Source organism: Protopterus annectens, chromosome 1.part2 (genome assembly GCF_019279795.1).
Source record: "Protopterus annectens isolate FY-2018-M chromosome 1.part2, PAN1.0, whole genome shotgun sequence".
Lineage (NCBI taxonomy): Eukaryota > Metazoa > Chordata > Ceratodontiformes > Protopteridae > Protopterus > Protopterus annectens.
This window is the reverse complement of record NC_056727.1, coordinates 612232464-612248219: the sequence shown is the minus strand read 5'-3', so window position 1 is coordinate 612248219 and position 15756 is coordinate 612232464. Positions and strand designations below refer to the sequence as shown.

At 42.6% G+C, this 15756-nt stretch overlaps 1 protein-coding gene across 1 annotated transcript in view; it reads right to left on the bottom strand.

The window, feature by feature from the left end:
* Positions 1–15756, bottom strand: part of POLR1B (RNA polymerase I subunit B) — a 498537-nt gene that overhangs the window by 258044 nt on the left and 224737 nt on the right. The window contains exon 8 of the mRNA XM_044057995.1: positions 1873–2044. Within this exon, the coding sequence (XP_043913930.1) occupies positions 1873–2044 (172 nt within the window). The remainder of the gene's footprint in view (positions 1–1872; positions 2045–15756) is intronic.

Genomic DNA, 15756 nt, shown 5'->3' with positions numbered 1-15756 from the left:
TCGCTTGCCCTTGCATTCAAACTGGTTGTCATATATGGACTCTGCACTGTCCTGGACACTAGTGACTGATTAGCTGTCATGAGCTCTTAACCCTCATGGCACACACAGTTCTGTAATACATTTGTATCAGGCTTTTATATTGCTTTTGATTTGCCACTGCCTAAATAACTGCATTTTAATCCTCCATGGACTGTACTAGCAACTAGTGTAGCACATACTACTGACAACTCCTTTTACTTTTTTGTTTCTCTCATCTTCTTTTTTTTGTCATTTATCTCTCTTCCTTTACATTTGTATTGTTTGTAGTGTCATCCACAGTAGAGGACAATGTTAAGCAATAACCACCATACCATGCAAATGCCTTGTCAAAGTCTGCTAGATCCTCAGGTTATCCACACCTATCTTTCTGGCAGTAATGATAGCCATCTTATGCAAAATGTCCTGCAAATTGCAGAGCTGAGTAAACAGTAGCCTAATCCTGATCAGTGGACAAACAGTGGCTGAGACCAGCCATGACAGTAGTCACAGACGTGACTAACTTCTAATTGGTCCTGCACAGTGCTGCATGGCAATCAGCCATCATCCCTCACTATCAACCCCTACAAAGGCGTTCCGCTTCCTTGTGTGTCTCTTCCCTCCCCAGTTTGAATACAATCCTCCACATCATTATCTTCCCCTCTCTGTCTGTCCGAGAATCTCCTCAGTGGTCCACAACTTTTGTGACAACAAGTCCTCTATCAGTTTTTTTCCATTTGTGTTGGTTTGTTTACCCTTGCTGCAATTCCTATACCCTTCCCTTCCTGCCCAAACTTTTCTCTCTACCTTTCTTGGAATTATTAAAAAAAAGGACTCTTGCCCTCCCCTAAAAATTACATATATACCATTGCTCCACCAACATCATACTATTCTTCCTTTCCCCTTGCCCTTCTATGTGTTCCACTGCTTGCTTTTTCTGTCTGCTCCATCCATATATTTCCTTCCAATTTATAAAATAAACATACCAGAAACGTTTGCTGTGCATGTGAAGGTGCATTATATCAAGCATTTCACATGCACTGGGTCTCTATGACTACATGAGCTACCGTGGCACTATGCAGGTCACTGTGTAACTAGCTGTCTTCTTCTCAGCAACTTGACTACACAGTCAAACCCATTCATTCTACATCACTTCTGCATAGATCATCAGTACTGGGTTGTACTGCACTACTCTGAATATACAATTTTCCCATTCAAAGCCACACAAGTGATTTTTCTGAATCCCAGCCCTGTTCTGTTGCATTTAGTAAAACCATAACTGATAACATAAAATAGCAGTTTAAACAATGTAATTAATCGGTTAATATCAGAAAAAAAGGCTGCAAATACATTAAGCTACAGCAGTAATTCTAAGGATTTATATTAAGGCTCCACCTGTAACTTTTAGATTCAACTCTGCATAAAAAATGAAAGGAAATAAAAGTCTTGCCTCAAAGGCAGAAACCTGTCCCTCATTACCATTCCTCATCACTTAAAAGGCACACCACAGCTTCCCACACATGTATCAATGCAGTGTATCTATTTTTCAGTCATACAGAACACTTTTGTTTGCCTGTGATTAGTTAACTTAATCTGGATATAATCAATGTGTGTGTGTGTGTGTGTGTGTGTGTGTGTGTGTGTGTGTGTGTGTGTGTGTGTGTAAATGACACACTAAAAACAAAATAAATCTGACCCCCCACATGCAGTTAGCATAAACATCAAAAGTCAGCATTTTTTCCCATTTAATGTGCCATGCTATGCAGCAAAAGGCAAAAATCTGCTTAATAAGGTATTCTGGACTCTACATAAATTCCATAACACATTATTCTTACTGTACGTTACTATCAAACTTGCCTGATTTAGAGCGGAGGTTCCCAGTGGCTAGAAGATATTCAAATGAGTTTGTGATATCTGTAGCTTGGCCAAATATCCTCATGAAATTTTCAGAGTTAATGGTGAGATTTGTTTTCTGAGATTTTTTGTCAAAGGTTAATTTCACAGAGCGTAACCAGCCTTGTACTCTCTCCTTAAAATAAAAAAAAAATGGATTATGAAAAAAAAATGGTTAGTCCTGTCCTTTGTAGCCAGTGTACTAAGCAGCAGATGAAGTGACTACTCACCGCTTCAGCTGAACTTTGAGAGAGGTGTCAGCTGTAGGTCTTTCTCCTGATTTCTCATTCCTGGGAGCTCCCCAAGTAGTTGCTTCTTTTCATCACAGGCTGTCACACTCAGAGTAAAGAATATATCTACAGTACACAGAGCAGTAGCCATGCATGTAACAAAACAAATATAAATCTGTAATGACTACAGGCACATATAGCTACAGCTACCAAAGGAAGAGATGAAAGAGAAGTTATATCAGAGAGCCATGAAGAACACCAAATGATACAGTAAATACTTAAATTATCTATTACTTCAGTGGGCTCATTCTTGAATAGAATTCCAAACAGTAACCACAGACATTACGGGATCAGAGAAATGGTCTGAGGAACACAGATGTTTAATTCTATAAAACTGTGGTTCCGTGTGCACAGACCACCAGTGTGGGGCAGGAGAACTGACCCATCTCACAGCATCCAAGGAACCAGCAACATAGCACAGTAAAAAATTTCTCCAAAGCCAACTTCATGTTTCTTAACACAGTAGTGGCGAACTTCATGACACCCATGCAGATGGACAATACAGTTATGACTGATGAATCCTACACAGATGCACTCTATAAGCACTTACACAAGTGCATGAATTGTGCTATCCAAAACAGAACCAAGACGCTGTCCTCCAAAAAAAAGGAAGCCAATCTGGTGGTCCCCTGCCATGAACAAACTCTATAACAGAAGGAAGAAACTGTTACAAAAGAGAGTAAATTCCCATGAGTGGAAGAGTTCCCTGGTCAGCCTCAGTAAAAAGCTGAGATCCCTTATAAGATTCTCTAAAGCTAGCCACGAAAACAAATTCGCCACTGATTCTAGGGACAGACACAAAGCATTCTATAGCTATGTCAAGAATCTCAATGGCAACACCCAGATCTACTCTGAGTTACAGGACAACGGCATGAAAATTACAGAACCAACTGATATTGCCAATGTCCTGGCAGATAACTTTACCCCCCTCTCACCCCCTAAAGGGCCCATAACTATACAGGAAGAATGCGGAGTCCCTGTAATCACAACTACGCAGGTAAAAGCTGCACTCTCTAAAACCAAAACAGCAGCATCCATGGGACCGGACAACATCCAGTCTGCGTTTTACACAAACTTCAGAACGAACTGGCTCCCCACCTAAGCTATCCCAAACCCAGAGCTGTTGGGCATGCTACACCTAAAAAATTCCCAATCCTTCCGAGCTACACATTCTAGGGACCTAAACCTTGTCACCACAATAAACAGGACATGCTGGAGGAATAGATTCCTGCCCCAGAGACTTCCCATACTCTGGAACAAGCTACCCATCTATGTCAAGCAAAGTTCCACATTAGCACTCTTCAAGAAAAATCATAAGTGGATGGAAAATAGGAAATACACCCCGGGGAATCACTTCTGTTGCTCTGCTCGACAGGGGCACAGGAAAATAACTTTCTTGGGTGGCGTAAGCCAGGGAACCTTGTTGGCTAGGATTATTTAGGCCCTTGGGCCGAAAGCCTAGTACCTATCTATGAACCTATGATGGCATGACAACGTAACAGGAAAAGTATTGGTAGTTTACAGTATTTGTAGTCAAACTATCCAATAGAGGGGTTACAGCAAGAAAAAGGTAAAGGGTCTCAGAAGTGCTCAAGCGCCCTGCAGCTGAAGTAAGACACTTAATTCCATCTGCCAAATGGCCCCAAACCCTTAAAAAGGAAGGGAAAAGGCAACTGCTGGGGCTCCACTCTGAAGCTAGCCCAAGATTTAAAAGCTGACCACATGAATGGTGCTAAAAGTCAATAACCTAGACCAGTGGAACAGGCTGGTGGCCAAAAAAAAAAAATTAAACTTTGGCTATAACAAAGTAACTTTAAAAGGGAAATAAGTTCCTGAATCAAAACCAGTTTACCCAGCAAAGACTGAAGAAAGTCCTGTGTTCTACTGGGAGATGAAAAAGCTAAGATGGCACAAACATCTTCTGTGAAAGACAAACAGAAAGACACAGCAAGGAGAATATTAAAATAAGCCAGTAGCACTCTCTCAGGAAGACAATAAGCTATGGTACAGAAAAAGTACAGTTGTGTACACTTACCATAAATGTAGCTGTTCAGGTGTATTCACTGTTGCAGTCATCACACTTGGGTTATCTGCCTGCAGATAGCCCTCAGTCGGCCCGAATACCAGAGTCTTGGGATTTCTGTGTCGCATGCTGTCTCCTCTACCATGACGTCAGGTCGTCAGGGGTATAAAACATGCAGCAGACACCTTTACATCAGATTTTTTTACCCCAGGTGTCAGAAGCCCCCAAAATAGGAAGCTATTACATGGTGTGGAATACCTCCAGTAAAAAGTAAATACCCCTGCCATAAAAGATGGCCATAAAGAGTATAGGTAGAAAGGATAGAGAAAGCCAGGGGGCTGGAGGGAGGGAAACCAGGACTTCAACAGTGAATACACTCGAACATCTACATTTATGGTACATGCACACAACTGTACAATGTTCTTCATGTTTCACTGTTGCAATCATCGCACTTGGGTTGATTTCCAAAGCTGAGGAAGGGTGGAGGCAGTCAAGAAGTTTTAGGGCTGGCTATCAGGCCTTATAAGACTGCTGTAGCAAATCCAGCTCTGGATTTGCAAAAAATATGTGATAATGCTTGGTGAAGGTGTGTACAGAACTCCAGGTTGCAGCTTCCAGAATGTCCCTGGTAGGGACTCCCCTGAGAAATGCTGTAGAGGCTGCAGTAGCTCTAGTGGAATGAGTTCCGATCCCAAAGGGTAGGTTTTCCATGGTGCTTGTAGCAGAAATGGATGCAGTGTACTATCCATTTGGAAATGGTTTGCTTTGAAATGGCCTTGCCCTCTGCCCCTGTAGCAAATCTGACTAGCAGCTGGTCAGACTTTCTGAAAGGCTTAGTCCTGTCAAGGTAGAATCTGTGCATGTCCAAGGAGCGCAGGATCCTTTCCCCTTTATTCTGAGGATTAGGGAAAAAGGTTGGCAAATGGATAGATTGGTTTAAAGCCACACTGGATACCACCTTGGGCATAAAGGATGAGTTAGTCCTGAGGGAAACCCTGTCAGTACGGAAAATAATGAAGGGTTCCACCGCCATTAATGCCTGTAACTCAGACACTCTTCTTGCTGAAGTAATAGCTAGAAGTAAGGCTGTTTTCCAAGAGAGGAATTTTAACTCTGCTGAAGCAGCAGGTTCAAAAGACAGAAGTGTGTGCTTCTCCAGTACAAAGTTAAGGTCCCAGGCCAGGGTGGGAGCTCTCCTAGGGGGCCTTAATTGTTAGCTCCTCTCAGGAACTGCTTGATGAGAGGGTGAGAAAAGTGAGGTAGCTCAGTATTATAATGAGCTGAGATGGCAGATGCATGAATCTTAATGGATGAGAAGGATAGTCCTCTGTGGAGCAGCTCTGCTAGGTAATCAAGGATTTGAGGTAAGGTGGGTATAGTTGTGTCCTTTCCTTGAGATGGACTCCAAGAACAATATCTTTTCCACTTTTCAGCATAGGATTTCCTAGTACTAGGCCTTCTCGCCTCAAGGATGACGTCCAGCACCTGTTTGCTGAGGGATGCTGGTGGTGTATTCAGGGGATAAGCCAGGCTCCAAAGTTTAAGGTTTGCAGCTGTGGATGCAAAATCTGTCCCTCCTGCTGAGACAGTAGGGAAGGTGTTCTGATGTAGGTGCCAGGGTGGCACTGCTATCAGACTGCGTAGGAGTGGGTACCAGTGCTGGTGTAGCCAGTCTGGTGCAATAAGGATTGCCCTTGGCCTGGCCTGTCCTGTCCTGTCTGATCCTGAGTAGTACTTTTGAGAGGAGGGGCAGAGGATGAAAGGCATAAACTGAGAGTTTTTCCCATGTAAAGCATAGGGCATCCACCTTCCAGACTCTGCTGTGAGGGTTCCTGGTGCAAAACTTGCTCAATTGGTGGTTTTGGGGGGAGGCAAAAAGGTCTACCTCCGGTGTTCCCCACCTCTGGATTAGAAATTTGAATGAGTTGGGTTCCAGTTTCCACTCGCGAGGGTCCAGTAGATTTTTGCTCAAGTCGTCTTCCAATGAATTTTGCTTGCCTGGCAGGAATTGAGCTTCTAGGTGAACTTGGTTGCTCAAGTCTGTATTCGATAGGCCATGGCTAACCTGCAGAGTGGGTAAGAATGAGTTCCCCCCTGCTTGCTTATGTACCACATAACTGTGGTGTTGCCTGTCTTTATCAGGATCTGTCCTGGAAGGATAAGTTATCTGAAGGCTATCAGAGCATTCTGTACAGCTAGCATCTCTTTTTCATTGATATGCAGCGGAATTTGTTCTGGGCTCCATTTGCCTTGAATGCATTTGCCTGCCATGTGAGCACCCCATGCATAGTCTGACGCGTCTGTTATCAGGGTTTGGGAGGTGAGGGGTTGAATGAAAGGAAGTCCCTTGCTGTGGTTGCATGCCTCTGCCCACCAAAGGAACTCTGCCCTTAGACAAGGTATGACAGGAATCACTGTTTCCAGGTCCTGAGAATGTTGACACCAGGAACTTTTTAAGTATCACTGAAGTTTCCTCATACGCAGTCTTGCATATGGAATTAGCAGAATGCATGCAGCCATGAACCCTAGGGCTTGCAGTATTTTCCTTGCAGATAGCTGGGTTTTGGTGACCATTAGTTTGAAGAAGTTTGTCAAATGGACCTGCTTTTCTGGAGTGAGGAATGCCATCTGGGAAGCTGTGCTCAAGCTTGCTCCCAGGAATATAATTTATTGGCTGGGCACCAGTTGTGATTTATTTTCATTGATGGTGTATCCCAGTGAAGTTAGAAGCCTTTTTACAAATGCCAGGTGCTGAAATAGCAATTTCTGGCTGTCCACCTGAATCAGGCAATCGTCCAAGTATGGGTAAATTTGAATATTTCTCTGCCTGCAGTATGCAATGGCTGGAGCCAGGCACTTTGTGAATACTCTGGGCGCAGTAGATAAGCCAAAGAGAAGTGCAGAGAACTGATATATAGATAGAGCCTGCCCTGAAACATAGATATTTCCTGCAAGACTCCCTTATGGAGATGTACAGATAAGCTTCTTTTAAGTCTAGGGTGACTAACCAGGCATCCTTGGCTAGCACAGGAAGAAGCTGTTGCAGTGTAAGCATTTTGAATTTTGGGACCACCAGAAAGGTGTTGAGTATTGATAGATCCAGGATAGGGTGCCAAGAGCTCTCTTTTCTGGGCACCAGGAACAGTCTGGAGTAGAAACTCTGTCCCCTTTGTTCTACTGGAACAGGCTGAATAGCCTTGATATGGAAAAGGGAAAGTACTTGCTTTTGAGCCTCTGCCCACTGGTTTGGAGGAAGGTTTGGCAACCCGCTTGGGGTTGGCAGTGAGTGGAAGTAGAATCTGTATCCCTACGATACAATGTTTAGAACCCATCGGTCCTGAGTAATGGACATCCAGTTTTTTGCATGAAGGGCAAGTTTTCCTCCTAAGGTTACAAGTACTTGGGCATGGCTGGGAAGGAAAATTGGAAAGTCATTGTGAACTTTTTCCATAAGGGAGTGGCTTACTACTCCCTGTTTTTGAGGTGGGAACACTCCATTGATCTCTGTATACCCTGAGACTGTAATCTTGGTGGTCTGCTTCCCCTAGGTTTGGACTGAGAAGGCCTGGGAGGGACTGGAAAGGACCAGTTTTTTGAAGGCCAATGCCTACTGAGTCTAGGTGGCTGCATCTGTAAGAAATCTTTGACAGTTTGCATAGATTTATCTTTTTCTTCCATCTTTTTAAGAACTACTTCTGCTTTTGTTCCAAACAAACGATCCTGATTTAATGGAGCATCTAGTAATTCTGCTTTGACATGGTCTGGCAAGACTTGTTCCTTCAGCCAAGCATGCCTTCTCAGTACAGACCCAGTGACAGCAGCCCTGCAAGATGCTTCTAAGGCATCAAACCTACACTGCAAAGTATGCTTACTAACTTGGTTTGCAGAATGCATTAACTCTTGTAAATCTTTATTTTCTGCACAATCTGGAAGTAACACGATTTTATGTTTAATTTATTCCATAATATGTTGCTGGTACTTCAACATGTGAAACTGGCAATTCAAAGCCCTGATGGCAAGAGTTGCAGAGGTATATACCTTCTTACCGCATCTGTCTAAAACTCTAGAATCCCTGTCTGAAAGGGTAGGGTTTTTGGCTGTAGTATAACCTTAATGCTTTTAGATCCCTGGGAAATTGTCTCTGGATCTCCAGTAAGATTTTTAAAGAGAAATTTGTGAGAGTCAGGTGCTCTCTAGTACCTGTCAGGTTTTCTAGGAGCTGATGGTAAAGCGTCAGGCGTAAGACTGGATTCCATGAAGAAATCATCTATAATATCCAGGACAGGGGGTATAGCCAGAGGCCTGTGTTGAGGCAAATCTAAAAATTCCCTGAGTGTCTTTTTGGACTGAGGATAGTCCTGGCATTCCCAGCGGAAATACTCTCTTAAGGTATGTAAGGTTTCACCAAAAGAAAAATCCTCTGGAGGAGTGGCAGAGGGAATGGATTCCTCTGCACCAGAATCCTCATAAGCAGACAAGGGCATGTCTTCATAACCAGATATCTCAGAGTCATCAGTCTCTTGGTCTGCTGAAGCTGCAGGGGACTGGTCTCTTTTTCTGACTTCCCCTAATCAGCATAATAAGGTCTTCTGCCATTTTAAGCATTTGATGTTGTGGCAAGGAAGCAGGTGCATGCACTTTGATAGTCTGTTTTCTAGGCGCAGCACGTACTCTTGTCCTTAGAAACTCGGTAGTTTTATACAGAACTGAAGACGTGAAAAAGGTTGTTGGTTTGTGTCAAACATCGGTAGTGCGAAGAACTTCTCAGCGGCTCTGGACCCATCTAAGATAGAGACATCCGCAGGTTCCATAGTCGAAGAACAGTTTTGTGGCATACCAGACTCCGAACGGGTCTCGGTGGAGGCCTGCGAATCCACAGAAGTGGGCATTAGGGGCTGCAAAAGCACCTCACTGAGTACCGGCGAACTGGCGACTAGCTTAACGGAAGCATCGCCGGTAGTTTTGGACCTGTGCGGTCTGTCTTTGTCTTTATCCTTACAATTTTTTGGAATATCGGTAGTAGGATGGCTTACTGAAGATCGAAAATGAAAGTACTTAGCGACACTAAGGGCCCGACGACAAATGGTTCAGGCATTGAACAAGGCACAAAACTGACGGCGAGGTACGTCGTGGTCTGGGCCTAAACAGGTGACGCAGTAAGAATGAAAATCTCGGTGTGGTGTTTGCTTTCCACAGGCAAGACAATTGTTAACTTTTTCTGACATCAGTTAGAGCAAGAAAAAAGGATCCCCAATGGGGTACTTAGCTTTAGAAGACTTCAAGATGATTCAATTCGTAAAGGAAAAGCTCAGGTAGTGGCCGACCGGCACTTGTGCAAACTGCTGCTTCGGGCTCCTCGGCAAGAAAGACTGGGGTAATGACATCAGCTGCCTGTTTTTATACCCTTGACAACCTGACATCAGTCCTGGAGCGACAGCAACTGACGCAGAAATACGAAGTCTCTGTTATTCGGGGGCCATGAGGGTTACCTAGGCAGAGACAACAGGTGGGCAAAAACAAATACAGTTAAAGTATGTGGGAAACTGGGGTTTTACCAAAAAACTCAGAAGGGGAATACAGGAAAAGTTAAACAGGATGGTGGGGGAGACATTGTTCTGTTACAAGAAACAAGATTGAAAATCAGAGATAGAGAGAAGATATTGTCTGACTACCCAAAAGAAGAACTGGACCGCAAGGCAAGGGGAGGAAAGAGGAAAGCAGTAATTGTATTTTGTACAGTGCTTCAGGTGACCACTCAGAAAGTAATAAATTGGGATAGGTAGAGAGATCATCTGGCAGGGAAGGGTGGATGGTGCAAGTTACACAACAGGAAACATATATGCACCAAAAAGGGCTGAAGAAGCATTCAGTAATAACTTTTCTGCTGAGCACAGACCAAAAGGGATATAAGGGAAATAATAAGGGGTTCGACAACATCGCAAAAAATGGAAAACGATGGGTCATATGGAAGGAGGGAATATAACAAAAAGATGAGACAAGAACTAATGCAAAAAAAATATCCAAATGAGAGGGAAAGGTATCCAAATATGAAGGCATACACCTTCACAACAAACAGTAAATAGGTTAGGCAGGTTTTTAAGGAAGGAAATTTTAATGGAAAAGATCCAAATACAGGAGAGACGCACATCTGATCATGCAACAGTGACATTTAAGGTAAGTGTGCAGAAACAGAGGACAGTGAGAATGGGGCAGAAGTGGACTAGCAATAAATTGAAGGAAATGGGGCAAACAAACACTGCGAGGACTAATAAAGACTTCACGGGATAACATGAAAGACAGAGACAAATGGAAGGACACTGATAGGATGGAATTAAAGTCACTGTCAAGGGGAAATTGATGAGCACAGAAGGAAAAAAGGAATGGGACTGAGGAGCTGAATAGCCGTGGTACAGAAGGAATCTGGAGGAAATGAAAGTAGAAGGGAAGCACTACAGATCAGAGAAAAAGGAATAAGAATGGAACTGAAGAAAAATTTATTACAGAACAAAAAATTTAACAACAGTACTGGAGGGACTACTGGTGGATAGTGGGGGAGGCACAACAGAAATGACTAGCCAAGAAATACAAAAATAAGTCAACAGAAAACAAGGTACAAATGATAAGGGGAGGAGAAGGAGAATATTTAGAAGAGGATAAGTTCATCAGGAATATTACAGGGAGATTTAGAAACAAAAGGAAGGGATAGAAGTCTCTGAATGGAGCTCAGGAAAGAAATTAGAGGAATACATACTCCAGGACGAACAAACAGACAACAAGAATGCAGAGGTGACAAGGGATGAGATAAGGAAATCCATATAAAGACACAGAAGAAAAGGAAAGTCTGGGGGCCATATGGATTCCCCCTACACTTCTACAAATGGGAAGGACAGGAAATGTGGAAGTCACTACAGATATAATTCAAGACAATAAAGGACTCGGGCAAAATAATAAAAGTATGTGGAGGGCAAGCATAACCATGATACCTAAAGGGAGAAAGTGGGAAATTATAGGGCTGTCTCTAACTAATACAGATATCAAGATTTTGGCAAAAGTACTGGTAGTAAGATTGGCTGAAGTGATGTCAAAAATAACACAAGCATGGCAAAATGGCTTTGTGAAGGGAAGGAAGGCAGAAAAAAATAGTGGGACCTGCAAGAAGTTATGCACAGGGAGAAAAAGAAGCAAGAAAAAAGGATGGTGGGAATTGTGCTCTTTGACCTGCAGAAGGCCTTTGATATGGTAAGGTGGGAATTCCTATGGAAGACACTGCAGCAAAGGCAGCTAGGGGGAAAGGTTCACACACTGCCATATACCAAGACCCAAAAAGTGAAATACTCATAAGTGGGGGAGAATCTCAGGAGGCAAAAATGAGAGGGGGACCAGACATCCTGCCCACTGTCCCCAGGCCCATTTATTTATTTTATTTTATTTAACATTTGTTGACCTAGAAAGTCCAACTAGGACAGAGCCTTCTTTCAATGAAGACCTGGGAGAGAAACACTCCATACGTATGTCTTTGGAATGTGGGAGGAAACCAGAATACCCAGAGGAAACCCACGCGAATGCAGGGAAGGCTTACAGACACCGCAAAGAAGGCACCTCAGCCGAGAAGCGAACCGGAGAACCTCTTGGTGTGAGGTGACCACATTAACCACTGCACCACTACGCCGCCCATGCTTGTGATAAAGAAGCTGACAGCGGAATTTCAATAAAATTCAGTAATGCTTAAAAAAAGGAGGGAATAAAATCTTAGTTTGTGTTATATGCAAATGACTGCATTCTTATGTCAAAGGATGTGCTGCAGCAAAGGGAACTGTAAGAGACATTTGAAAAGTTTAAGGAAGTGGTAGGACTAAGGTGCAAGAAAAAGACAGTGGCAGTAAGATTAGGAAAAGGGAAGGAGAAAGTCAGAATAGCTGAGATAAGAGAGGCAGTGATCCCCAAGTTCCTAGGGCTCTATGTTGGGAACACTGTGAGACAGAGTCAGTGATCCAGAAGGGGGACAGGGCAGAAGATTTATACACTGCTTGAGAATTAATGCAGCAATGATAATGATACTAGCAATAATCCTCCACCTTCTTTCAACATACAAACAGACCCCCATGGATAAAAGATGCAACAAATGCAAAAAGATAGAGGACTGGGCAAAAATGAGAATGAACAGGAAGTGGGGGGCTGGGGGTACCCACATTCCTAACATATGCCGACATGTATCATTCACTTGATAAAAACAGATGAGAAGGAGGTTAAGCAAAAGAGTACAGGAGAAGGAGATGTGGAGATGCTTACTAAAGGACATAAGTGAAGCAGCATTAAAAGAACTGGGATGAATGAAATGGGAATAAGGAAAACCTCAAAAATGATGGGGAGCAGAAGGATAGGAGGCAAAGATATGGAAGAAAAATGAAGAAATCTGAGGCGGAGGTAGAATAGTTCAACAGAAAGATTTGGTATGCACAGAAAATGATGGAGGAGAAAGTTTAAAAGAAAATGGAGGAGTTAATACAAAACACCCGAGACTGATTGGTGGAACTACCTGGTACTCAGGGAGACCTGAAAAAATGCAGAGAGCAACAGCAGAAAGGAATAGGCAGGCAAGGAGAGCAACAGGAGAGAGAATGGTATCCTCGAAAATGGAACAGATTAAGAAAGAATACTTTAAGGTCAGGTCACAGAAGAGAGCATAAGAAAAAATTGGGGGAGGGAGGAAGGATGGAAGGGAGTTGCAGGATACTGACAGAAAGCAATTCAGGCAGAGACCCATGCAGAAAGTTCATGAAGCACAAGATCAAGGCCTGAGAATACTGCACAGATGATATCTAATCCTCATGAGATTGATAAAGGAATTCAGAAAGGATAGTAGATGCTGGAGGTGTCAGGAGGAAGAGACATGAATGATGTATATGTTCTGGGACTGTAGGAGGGCACAAGAAGTTTGGGAGAAGGCGCAGATGATATGGGGAGACATACTTCAAAAGGAAGCAGAGCATACTTGGTAATTCTATATATGGGGCATAAAGAAAGAAGGAAGAAGAAGCATCTAGAAAGAGAGAGAGAGAGAAAATGATCATCATCAGACTGCTGGGTACTAAAGTTAAAACCATTATCACTCAAAATTGGAAGGAGACAAAAACAATACATAAGTAAGAATTATACAACAGGTTCCTGGATATGGGGATATGATGGCAGAAAAAGGAAATTGAAAGAGGTAACTGAAAACTACAAGAGTGAGAATCATACCAGAAGGAAGGAAAGGGTGAACTCAAAGGGAAGCAAACCAAGAAGAGAATAGGGAAAGGGTAGGAAATGAAGCAACCAACTGCTCATGAGACATCGTCCACCACACAGGACTGCATGTGAACGTAACATACTGGACAGAATTAACAAACCATCAAATGTAAACACCAATTTGGGGCAGTGTCCAGTGGAAAAGATAAGATGGTCTGTAGATAAGTATATAAATGAAAACAGGTCAGCTGCTGCAGTACAGAGGTGAATGGAAATGCATTATGTGCAATAAAGTTTTACTGTATATTTAAAAAAAACTTTCCCATCCTTGTCAGAGGGAATTGGATTGATATTAGCAATTTGTCTAGCAGAAACAGCTTTGAATATGGAAAAATGGAAGGGTGTACTTTAGGATTAGAATTCAAGTATTTGTGAGTCTGAGGCACACCACATACCCTATCAGACTTCCCAGAAGCAGAAGATTAACTGTCAGGAAAATGCAAGTTGTGGAAAAAGCATTCTCTAAAGCAGATAAAACAGGAGGAATAGTTGCAGAATAGAGAATATCCAACTGTAATATATTTTTCTGAGCAACGAGGATTTAATTTGATCCAGCTGAAAAAAACTCTTTCATTTTAGATAAAGTTTCACAAAAAAAAAAGGTCTTCTGGAGGGAAACCTGAAGTGACACTTTACTCAGAATCTTCAGGTTGAGAAGAAAATTCTGAAGCACAGCACTCACCTTCCAAAGTCTGCTCTTTTAACTGAACTGCAAAGTCAGAAAGTGAGGAAATATATATATATATATATATATATATATATATATATATATATATATATATATTATGTTAAGAGCAAAGGAAGCAGATATTAACTCCCTAGCAAATCAAAGCAAATCTTCTCTATCCCTAGAAACATAAATAGGAGAAGCCACATTTTCTTTTTTACCCTTTCCTGGGTGATTCCCTGGAAAAGGACCAACACAAAGCAGGCACACATGCCGGGGATCAAAGCTCCTTACCTGTGCTCTTAGGTAAAATACTTACTCCTGTCCCCTAAAACCAATAAGGGTGGATCCCCCTTGCCCTACAGGCACTGAGAAGATGTCGTCTATTCACCACAGATTTTAGTGACTGGAGGTGCTACACCACACAGACCAGGGGAAAAGGATGAGTGTGGTCTGAGGAACCAATACTAGATGCAGCAGAGTCAACCATCAGTGGCTGTGGCACAAATGGAGCAGGCCAACACCCAAATACTCCCTGACTACTTTCTCCTTCTTGAAGGAAGAAAGTACAGTTGTGTAAAATCTTACTTTAACAGTAGATGTCCTTCACATCACTGCTGTAGTATTCCTTACTAAAGGGATTCCCTACTAAGGGTAGCCCTACATCTGCCCAGTATACCAAAGCCTTAGGTTTTTTAGAAGGATGTTGCAAATCACACATATGCTCCCCACTTACGGCAAAGGGTATAAAGGTGACATAGGGATGTACCTACCTCAGAACTAAAAAGCCCCAGGAGGAACAACAGTTCAAGGAGGAAAAAAGGAAAAACATGTGCATCCAGAAGGAAAAAAGGAAAAGGAGTAGAGAAAAAGGGGGAGGAGGGTGGGAGCGAATATTGCAACAATGAAGTGAAGGACATCTACTGCTATGTTAAGATTTTACACAACTGTACTATGTCCCTCCATATCAATGTTGCAGTATTCTTTACCAAAGATAGACTGCAAAAGCTCAACAAGAAACCTGGGAGGAGGAAGGCACAGAAGAACCATCCACAAACCCATGCAGGATAGCCCTGGTAAAGTCTGCTCTGGCCCTGGAAATAACATCCAAGTTGTTATGTTTAGTAAAGGTATGGACAGAAGTCCAAGCAGCAGTCACCAGGATGAAATTGGTGCCCAATCCCTTGAAAAAAGCACCAGAGAAAGCCACAGTCTGGTAAAATGAGCCATTACAGAAGTACAAAGGCTTTTCCCATGAAAGGAGTAACACAAGGAAATGGCCTTAGAAATCCAAGAAGTGGTTTGCTTAGAAACAGCCAAACCTAGAGATCTTGATGAAAGGAAACAAAAAGTTGCTCAGTCTTGCAAAAGGGCCTTAGTCTTATCCAAATATCTGAGCTGCCTACGTAAATCCAAGTTGTGAAGAGATTTTTCACTAGCAGATTGTGAAGATGGAGAAAAAGTGGGCAGATCAATAGACTGATTAAGAGTCAATTCATTAACTGCCTTGGGCATAAAAGGATTAGTAAGAAGAGACACCCACCCCTATGAAAAACTTAAAAAGGAGGGACAGCCATAAG